At 35.8% G+C, this 10,719-nt stretch overlaps 1 protein-coding gene and 1 long non-coding RNA gene across 2 annotated transcripts; one reads left to right on the top strand and one right to left on the bottom strand.

Annotated features, from left to right (window-relative positions):
* Positions 1-2,828: 2,828 nt before the first annotated feature.
* On the bottom strand, positions 2,829-3,364 carry LOC112766131 (uncharacterized). The gene is made up of 3 exons (XR_003184142.3): positions 3,256-3,364; positions 3,059-3,164; positions 2,829-2,895 (listed from the first exon to the last, which is right to left on the bottom strand). It is a non-coding gene; the product is annotated as an uncharacterized lncRNA (long non-coding RNA).
* A 3,192-nt stretch (positions 3,365-6,556) lies between these two features.
* On the top strand, positions 6,557-9,963 carry LOC112765404 (glucose-1-phosphate adenylyltransferase large subunit 1). Its single transcript, XM_025811309.3, has 13 exons — positions 6,557-7,213; positions 7,330-7,464; positions 7,531-7,701; positions 7,830-7,922; positions 7,998-8,081; positions 8,168-8,223; positions 8,376-8,469; positions 8,586-8,771; positions 8,869-8,949; positions 9,086-9,172; positions 9,261-9,365; positions 9,449-9,616; positions 9,721-9,963. Exons 1-13 carry the CDS (start codon positions 7,001-7,003, stop codon positions 9,820-9,822), a joined length of 1,575 nt encoding a protein of 524 aa, XP_025667094.1. The 5' UTR covers positions 6,557-7,000; the 3' UTR covers positions 9,823-9,963.
* The last annotated feature ends 756 nt before the right edge of the window (positions 9,964-10,719 follow it).

Here is a 10,719-nt window from a genome sequence, read left to right as displayed (position 1 = left end):
GCAGTATGACCTCTAGCAATGCTGATGACTGCTCACGTAATTGGAAATAGAGTGCATAATAATCTCTTCTATTAAATTATCACTACAAGAAAACAGCTCTGTTGCCACGCTTTTAAAGCGTGGCGAAAAGTTGAAAAAAGCGTGGCGATAGCTTTTTGCCACGCTTTTTGAGCTACCGCCACGCTTTTGAAAGGGTGGCGTATGTAAGCGTGGCGGTTGCTCTATTGCCACGCTTTTGGTGACCTATCGCCACGCTTTTTCTTTTGCCACGCTTTTTACAAATAGCCACCCTTTAAAGCGTGGCCGTATGTAGGAGATATGGCCACGCTTTTGAAGCGTGGCGATAGAGAGATATGGCCACGCTTTTGAAGCGTGGCGATAGAGAGATATGGCCACGCTTTTGAAGCGTGGCGACAGAGAGATATGGCCACGCTTTTATAGCGTAGCGATAGCGAGATATGGCCACGCTTTAAAAGCGTGGCCATAACCAGAGATACGGCCACGCTTTAAAAGCGTGGCAATAGCCTTATAAAATTTTTTAAAAAAAAAATCCTTTTTCTAATTTTTACCTTCATCAATACAAAATATAAATTTTTCAGTTCTTTTTTATTATCAAACTTATAAATATAATATGCAATTTTTATTACAAAACAAATCAAATAATAATTAGTGACATATATAATTTTTGCTATAATTGTTTTATACATTAAAAAACTAATACTCCAATACAAAATAAATCTCGAGTTCAAATTCTAAAACTAAAAACGGAAGAAAAATACAGAAACAATACAACTTAAATCCTAAGTCCTTTGCTATTCTTCTTTCCTCTAGCCCTCTTAAACTTTCTTCCCTTAGATCATACATAATTGTTTCGGAAACATTTGTGAACTTTTTTACCTGCAAAAGATGGCAAAACCAAATACAAAATTGATAAATTATTTTGAAGCTTCACTTTCCATTCTAGGCAACACTAGCTTTATTTTCTTTTAGCTTATTACTCAAAGCCGCAAACCAAAACATGTGTTATCTTGTAAAAAAACTTTAAAAGAAGATTAAAGAATAAAAGAAAAGGAAACAAGCATTATTACCAGAAGTCCTCCTCCAACAAGGAAAGCCAATTTGATTTCCTTTGATCGAAAAACATGCCAGAATTTGACATTATTCCTTTTCAGTCGGTCTTGCTCTGATTGAGCTGCGAGGAAATCAACTTCATCCTCTAAGCAAGCAAGATCATATATAGATCTTAGAATATATCCAGTTGACCACCACCTACACTGACCCCGCGACCCATATCCAGTTGATTTAGAATTTTGTGCGACTAAACCTGCATTGCACATTTACTTGGTTGAGAAATCTAGTGTCCAACATTTACAAATCATGAAAGGAATCAGCATATGAAACAGAAAGCTTGAGAAATCAAACAGAAAATCAAGTATATATATATATAATACTGCTTGGGGTTTAGACTGTACAGGAAGCTTGAGTCAACTATTCATGTACTATTAATACAGTAAAATAAAAATGTTCACTCAAATAGAAAATGAAGAGCACAGAAAATGAAACACTAATAAAAGAACAAGGATTCGATCTCACCTTAGATTTGATGACATAACGTCATTGAAAGCATGCACCCTCCTAGCTTCCGAATAAACATGAGCAGCTCTATAAGAATAAATGCATCAATGCAAAAGCAAAGAAATATTTAGATATCATATGATTAGAGAAAGTCACGTGAACTCTAAATCAAGAATATAATGCAAAAACTATCTGATCCGTAATTTTCAATTATTAAAGAAACCCTGAACCAAAAAACATGACTAATGTCGTACAAAACTATAGATTTCAAACCAAATCATTAACAAGAAAAGTTATGTTCATAACTGCAACATGGTAATACAAATGGGAGAAGTGTCTCCACTACAGGGGTGCAAATGCAATCTAGATAGTCAGAAATTACCCTATAGTATTACAGTAGTCACTAATCAAGAGAGAGCAAAACTATATCAAGTTTTAATTTTACCTCAAATATTTTTAAAGGATTTCAATTTATCTCTCTTCTAAAACTGGACTTATAGGGCTTGCAAGTTCATCCATGACTCCTCCTGCAATCTCCAAAACCATGACAAGGAGGAAGTCTCGGTAAAAACAAGAAAAGATCTGAGGCCAAAAGAGAAGAGAAGGAAAAGAACTTATTAGAATTTTGCCTTCCAGCTGAAAAGAACTTATTCATTTTGGGTCATTTAACACCAGAAGAAAGAAACTTTCATTTCAGTAATAAATAAAGAAAAAGCATGGAACAAAATCTTCATTTTTAATAACCTCGAGTCCTAATCCCCCAAAAAAATAAAGAAATTAAATGGTTTTACAGAACTCCATTTTAATAAGCATATAACAAAGCAAGCTTAAGGATGTTGACCCATTTAATAATTAATCATGAGTTGATAAAAATGAAACGTTTTTCTGTGATATGATATATGAATTGTCATCTCAAATCTCTCTTTAGTATACATTCAACCACAAAATTTACCAGATCAAGCAAATTTAAAATGACAGTATCTATAGCTAACTCGAACTTAACTATCTCTTAAGATATTCAAAACCATTTGAAAAGTATTCATATCTGCTAAATAAAAAAAACTACATCAATCTATCTCCTCTTATTCAACAAGAAAGGAAGGAAGGTTGACGAAAAGATAAAAAGAAAGGGTTCCAAATCTCTTAACAATCTAGTGATGGAATTGTGAAAAGACTAATTGATCGCACACTATAAAAGCTTGTAAGAAGAGATCTCATAAGACTAACCATATGGTGTATTGGAACAGTCGTAAGGTTCCAAATCTTCCATTGATGTGGCAAACTGCTGTAACAAGAAAAGTGCTGCTCCAACACTGACAACTGCAACACCAATTCACAAAGCATCAATTAATTTCAGAGTAAACTAAATATTGAAAGCAATCTTATATTTTGAAAAGGGAGCACCAAACTTGTGCTTAGTTACACTAGATTTTTATTTCTTCTGGTTAATGGAATTTGGGATTAATCATAAATTATTGAATACCTTTCCGATACCGGCTACTAAAAAGATCAAACCATTTTGCTTCAGGTTCAGAAGAACCTTGACTTGCTGCTGTTAAGTCATGCATAACCAAAATTCCAAACATTGTCTGCCAACAAAATTTCAAGGTTAACAATCATATATATGTTACTATCTCTATTTGATATTTGTATTTAGAAGAAAAATAAATAGATCAATACCATATAGGATTTCCTGCAAGAGGCAAACCGGCTACTAATGCTGCAAGAATCCCAATACATATAAAAAGTTGATTAACAGATCCAAGCACACCGCGAATTTCAGTTGGAGAAATCTGTTCATTGTAAGGAATCACCCAAGCAGTCAATATAAAATATATAAACAAGATCAGAAATGTTAAAATAATTTATAGCAGCCAAATATGTATCTATCAAACGCAAAATCTCAGCAACCAAATATCCATTGTCAAACAAACACAATCTTTGTGTGTTGCTTGATCTTGACCACAACAGCCTCAACTGAAAAGCCTGTCAAAGTAAACTTTCATATATGACGACTCATACTAATCTTCCCCTACACCAATGCTTGGATTGGATGTCATGGTATCTGGTGGGTGCATCCCAACAAGGTGAAAAACTAGATTTGCTAAAATAAAGGATCAGATCACGACTCCAATTTCAAAAGAACATCTTTCACATAATAAAATTTGTTGTGCAACAATAATCCAAGTGTGTCTCTCCAAACTTTATGATAAAAGGTTAACAAATAAAGTATTCATATAAATCTCATCAAATGGAAGATAAGTGCAAAACAATAAAACATAACCCCTTTGCACAAATGAGTAAACAAAGTAAAATGATTATGACGAAGACAGAAATTAACTCAGCTCGGAGCAACATATAGTTTTTACTTCTTTGGTTAGTGTGTGTATGTGTGTACGGACTAAAAAGAAAAAGAAATTACTAGTGAAAGAAGGGGCTTCCAAACACAACCAGATTCAAGACACGTTCACGAAAAGAGAACTAAACAGAAGAATTCCGACCAACAACACAAAAGCGATATAAATTCTCGGAAGAAGTTGATTAGATCCAAGCGCACCTCAAATTTCAGTTGGAGAAATCTGTTCATTGTAAGGAATCCTAAGGTTTACTATTCTGCAATTTACCAGCCTCAACTGAAAATTAACTGAAAAATAAAACTTAAAAGAAAGAAAGAAAGAAAGAAAGAAAGAAAGAGGCACCATACTCTGGTCTGCGCTGCGCGGAGCATATACCTTGTGTTCGTCGCGCATTGAGCATGTTCGGCGGAAGGTACCTCTCCAGCGCGGTGAAAACCGTTGGGCAGTACATCAATTGCAAGTCTTCGTACTCATCCGCTTTGTGCTCCTTGTTCGGATTCAGCCTCAGCCTTGCTCGAAGAAACCAACGCCCTCGCAGCTGGATTCTCCTCCTTCGCCGCCGAATTGAGCACGATGAGAGTGAAGCAGAAGTCATTCTCAAACAGGAACTACAGCTTCCTCAGATCAACAAGCACACACAAATCATCTTTCAAATAACAATCGAAAACGAAGGAAAGTAAAGAAAAACCTAATTATCAAAAGCTAGTAAACGAAACGGCGATCAAAGAGGGAATTGAAGTGAGGAAGAGTTTATGAAAGAGAGAGAGAGAGTACGGACATCTTTGAACTGAAGGAGGCCATAAGGTCGCCGAGGTAGGAGACAGTGCGATGAGCCGATTCGATGAGCGGAAGACGAAGATGAAGATTAACAAGATGAAGAAGGGTGAAGGGCTAAGGGCGAGTGACGAAGATTAACAGTGCGATAAGCGGATTCGATGAGCGGTTTCGAGTGACGAAGGCTAAGGGCGAAGGGTGAAGGGTTCAGGGCGAAGTGCGGGGGTAATGGGAGGCGCTCTTCCAGGGTTAGGGTTTCGAGTGATTAGGGTTAGTGTATTTGGGTTGGGGACCGGGTTGGGAGCTGGGTCAGGGGCCGGGTTAGGGTCAATGGGTTGGAGCCCCTCTCGCCACGCTTTTAAAACGTCACTGTTTTGCTCTACGGCCACGCTTTTGAAGCGTGGCAGAAAAGAAACTTTTGGCCACGCTTTTAAAGCGTGCCAAAAGAGTACTAGGATATGGCCACGCTTTGTAAGCGTGGCCGTAATGAAACCCTGTCGCCACGCTTTCAAAACGTCCTTGTTTCTCTCTATGGCCACGCTTTTGAAGCGTGGCAAAAAAAAGCGTGGCCGTTTCTCTAACCAATTGCCACCCATACAAAAGCGTGGCCGTTGATACTTTTCGCCACGCTTTTGAAGCGTGGCAATAAAAAAAGTGGCCAAATCTATAATCTATCGCCACCCTCATAAAAGCGTGGCCATTGACCACTTTTGGCCACGCTTTTGAAGCGTGGCAAGAAAAAAGCGTGGCCATAGGCCTTTTTTCTTGTAGTGTATTTAATAAGACATAAAATGAAAAAAAATTCTATCTTTAAATTTCTAATTCAAATCTGAATCCCCCACAAAATCAACCGCTCAATAAATTCGGAAATGCTAGAAAAATAAAACAAACCGCCAGAATTTATTTTATTTAATATTTATTAATTGTCGTAACAATTAATAAATACTAAATAAAGTAAATTATGATTATTTTTAATTAATTTTCTTTAGTTATTAGACATTTTTGTAATAAATTATCTGGTTGGATGGAAATGATTATGTTTGTATTAAGGATTAAGATACATGCATAATCGTTCAGTTAAATAATTAATTCTTAACTTAAATAACTAATTTAAATTGGTTAAGTGATTAGTTTACTCGTTCGATTAAATAAGTGCGAAGAGTTTGAATTTCACTTTGGACATGTAGCAACCCTATATAAATATATTATATACTTATATAAAAAATATATTTTAAGTAGATGTTGAACCAAGAACCTCTCATTAAATGTAAAAAATTTTTAACGGCAAAGAGAAGATCATTAATTGATAATTTAATATATTTTTTTCTATAAAATCAGTTTTATTTTAAATTATCATTAAGTTATATAATAATGTTGTATCTTTTTGATAATCTACGAATATAAAATTATAATTATAATATTTTCAACCTACAGATAAAATTAAAATTAAATTCAAATTCTTTCCTATCTTATTTATTGTCATTCTTGCAATTCATTAGCCAACAATTAATTATTAAATAGAATTCATATTGACAATATGTTAAAATGGAAGATAACATGAACAATCAAAAAAAAAAACTTTTAACTTAAATATCAATCAACATCACATACCAATCTTACATCTAACATATGATTAGCTTGGTTCATAATCAAGCTCAACAAAAGTAAAAAATCTCGATCTATCAATGCATAGCTCTAGCTAGCATGCACTGTTGCATACTTGGACATGTGACATGTACAAACCCCACTTTCCAATGGAAATGGTGACACGCGAACGAGTAAAACCAAATAACAACCGTAGGAATTAGAATAAAGATTAATTTATATACGAAAATGGCATTGCATTTCGTCGGTTAATGGGTTGGCCATGTGTAAGAGACGCCTAGAAACTTGGACTAAGGGAATTCAGAGCCATGGGCTATAGTGGAAAAAACAATCAATACGGGTCATTCATTATTTTTCTACTATTGTCTTTTCTTTTAGGGGATTTCACGTTACCAAAACCAGAAGATTTTTTCCCCAACCTTATTATATCATAAAAATAAGTCATTCATTCATTAGTCATAATAAATTAGGGTCTCTCTCCCTGGCTCACAAGCCAATAAAGGCGGCCATTACTAGCCTTCAAAACCACTCGATCGTTCACATTCACATTCCCTCCAATAATTTACCTTCAAAATTCTTAACTATTACCTCTTCTGATTGCTTCTCGGGATCCCCATTTTTTCGTTGTATCAAACTCTTCCTACTTCATTTGTTTGGTTTTTGTTTCATCTGGAGGTTTCTTTTCTGCAATGGCGTCTGCATGTGTGACCTTCCAAGCCAATACCCATTTACCAAACACAGAGAAAGGTGATATCTTTCATCAAGAGAATGGCTTCTTCGGTGAAAGAATCAAAAGGAGCTTCAATAGCAGCCCCCGTGTCGTTAAAGCTGCCCACAAGTGGGTCAAGCCTGGCGGTGTTTCTGCTGTTCTTACTTCAAAAAATTCCACCAAACAAACCCTGGTAAGATCAGTTCTGGAACGGGAAAAAAAAAAAGATTATTCTTTTGAATGATTGTAGAATTATGTTCTTTGTTTCCTTGGCTGCATTTTTATTTTTATTATGCACTTCAATTTCAGAATCAGACACTACAAGTGCCATCTTTCCTTAAGAAAAAGGTTGGGGCTGACCCAAACAATGTTGTTTCCATCATACTGGGAGGAGGATCAGGGGCTCATCTTTTTCCTCTCACCAAACGAGCTGCAACCCCTGCTGTAAGCGCAACAGTCTTACCCTTTTAATCTTGGCGGTACAACGTTAATTTTGTGTGCATTTTGCAGGTACCTGTTGGTGGATGCTACAGGCTCATAGATATTCCAATGAGTAACTGCATCAACAGTGGCATTAACAAGATATTTGTGCTGACACAGTTCAACTCTGCTTCCCTAAATCGTCACATTGCACGCACCTATTTTGGAAATGGCATCAGCTTTGGGGATGGCTTTGTGGAGGTATGTCACCACCCTTAACATGGACATTGGGCGGCAACTCTACTAGCTTTTATTGATAGACAAATAGAAGCCACTAGAGTTTGTTTCTATTCATGAGGACTAATCAAATTCAACTAAGTGCCAAACAGGTTTTGGCTGCTACTCAAACACCAGGAGAAGCTGGAAAGAATTGGTTCCAAGGAACTGCTGATGCTGTGAGGCAATTTACATGGGTGTTTGAGGTGGGGAACTGATTTTATTTGTCAATTGATTATATGCCCTCTCTTCTTTGTTTTTTAATAGAATATTTTTTGTAGGATGCCAAGAACAGAAATGTTGAGAATGTATTGATCTTGGCCGGAGATCATCTATACCGAATGGATTACATGGATCTCGTGCAGGTATATATTCAGATTGTTATATCAGGTTCATAATTACTTCATATCATTTTCCAAACTTTTCTCATGTGTCTACAACAAATAAACAGAGTCATGTTGATAGAAATGCTGATATCACAGTTTCTTGCGCTGCTGTGGGAGAAAGGTATTTTGAGTCTTTTTCTGCTATTATAATACAAGTATTTTACTTAAATTTCACTCTAAAGTGAATAGAAGCAACTACTTTTTTTCAAAATAAAAATTCCAAATTTATTATTTTTTTTCTGTTTAATTGCCATTTGCCTGCTTTCTGTTCAGCCGTGCATCAGATTATGGACTGGTCAAAGTAGATGACACAGGCCGAGTCATCCAATTTTCAGAAAAACCAAAGGATGATGATCTAAAAGCAATGGTAATGCATCTAACATGGCAAAGCTTTGCTAGTATAGACTTAAAACATACACAGATTATATGGACTTCATTTGCAATCTTAAACTTTCATTTGTATCTATGTTTGATTCTTTGCAGCATGTAGATACCTCTTTTCTTGGGTTGTCACCTCAAGATGCATCAATGTCACCATACGTTGCCTCTATGGGGGTCTATGTATTCAAAACAGATGTCTTACTCGATCTTCTGAAATGGAGATATCCTGCATCCAATGACTTCGGATCTGAAATCATTCCTTCAGCCGTGGAGGAATACAATGTCCATGTAAGAGAAATTCTACGAAATGTTTTTCTATCCATTCTACAAGGAACATTATCTGCCATTTATCAGGAGCTAACAATGTAAAGTTGAATTTTTGCAGTCATACTTTTTTGGAGACTATTGGGAAGACATTGGAACAATAAAATCCTTTTTTGATGCTAACCTTGCTCTTACCAAAGAGGTGGGTTTAGCCAAGCCATTTTTCTCATTTTCTTATCCTCATTCTGCGATACAATGAGCCTGCTAGAGTGACAAAATTTGTTTGTTGTAGTTCAGTTTATTAGAGCTAATATCTGCTTTGTGCTACTATCTTGCAGAATCCAAAGTTCGAATTTTATGATCCCAAGAAACCCATTTTCACATCTCCAGGATTCCTACCACCAACAAAGATTGAGAATTGCAAGGTACAATAGTCTATCTTATAGAATCTTAAGTATAAAAAACATCATCATAAGATCTCTCACTCATTGTATTTGAGTTTTTCTTTGGCAGATTGTGGATGCAATTATCTCTCACGGATGTTTCCTTAGAGAATCTACAGTCCAACATTCCATTGTTGGTGAACGTTCGCGGTTGGATTATGGCGTTGAGCTTCAGGTAAGTTACCATAAATTCTTGACCAAGGACGGTCCAGTCCATGCAGCACAACACTCATTTTATGATGAAACCATGTTTTACAGGACACTGTAATGATGGGAGCAGACTATTACCAAACAGAAGCCGAAATTGCTTCTTTGATGGCAGAAGGGAAAGTCCCAATTGGGATTGGAAGGAACACCAAAATTAGGAACTGCATTATTGACAAGAATGCAAAGATCGGGAAAGATGTCATCATTGCAAACAGAGAAGTAAGCATAGCTACCCTTTTGATGAGTTAGCAGTTATTCCGGTCCAGTGTGTGTGTGTGTGTGTGTATGCCTAACCGAACCAATGCATTGCTTTCTCTGTATAGGGAGTTGAAGAAGCAGATAGGTCAGCAGATGGGTTCTACATTCGATCAGGAATCACCGTTGTAATGGAAAAGGCAACAATACAAGATAGCACCGTCATATGAACACAGTTTGGGGGATGGTAGGGGGCTGCTGTACATGTATAATAGAAGCTTCCCCTTTCCCCCACTCCCTACCATGTAAAATTAATAATAAAAGCAATGAATGAAAATCATGATGCATTCAAGTTAAGTAGTTTGATGAAATGTTTTTGGTGTTTACTCCGATACAATGATAAATTCATACCTATCGATACAATAAAAGCATAAATAAATAACAAACAGACATGTGGATTATATTATCCATGTCAACATTTAATTTTTTTTAGAAAAATATATATTATATCAATAATTTTACTAAAACACTCTTATAATTTAATTAAACAAAAAAAATTATTTAATTTTACAAAAAAAATCTAAATATTCTTTTTTTTATCGAACAAAAATTATCTATTTAAATTAATTAAATTTTAAAATTCAACTAACTTTAGTTTTATAATTTTAAATAATTTAAAAAATAAAACAAAAACATCTTTAGTTATTCATCACACTAAAAGAAAATTTTCAATTTTATTAATGCTTGCTCATGAACCCTGATATCTCATGAGTTAAGTCTCAATGTAGTTCCTGAAGTTGTATTCGAGTCCTATAGTAGTCCCTGAATTTAAAAGTTACCCATATTTATCCTTGAAATTACACTTCGGGACTCAAACTTGTCCTTCCGGCAATTTCTGCCCACCTGGTGCTACCGAAAAGCTGAGTTGGCAGGCTTCGTGACACGTGGGCATTACAATGGCTAGCTGATGTAGCAGAGTAAACTGTTCGGAATCAATTTGGTTCCTCAAATCAAGTTGAAACCCTAATCCCCAATTTTGAAGCCCACAGCGCTCTATCTTCTCTTCTCTTTGGTTCTCTGTTCTTGTCTTCCCCAGCTTTGAAGTCCGACTGTTATGGCAAGTGCAA

The sequence above is a fragment of the Arachis hypogaea genome, chromosome 17 (genome assembly GCF_003086295.3).
Source record: "Arachis hypogaea cultivar Tifrunner chromosome 17, arahy.Tifrunner.gnm2.J5K5, whole genome shotgun sequence".
NCBI classification, from domain to species: domain Eukaryota; kingdom Viridiplantae; phylum Streptophyta; class Magnoliopsida; order Fabales; family Fabaceae; genus Arachis; species Arachis hypogaea.
The sequence above is the reverse complement of the archived record's forward strand: the minus strand, read 5'-3'. Positions and strand labels throughout refer to the sequence as shown.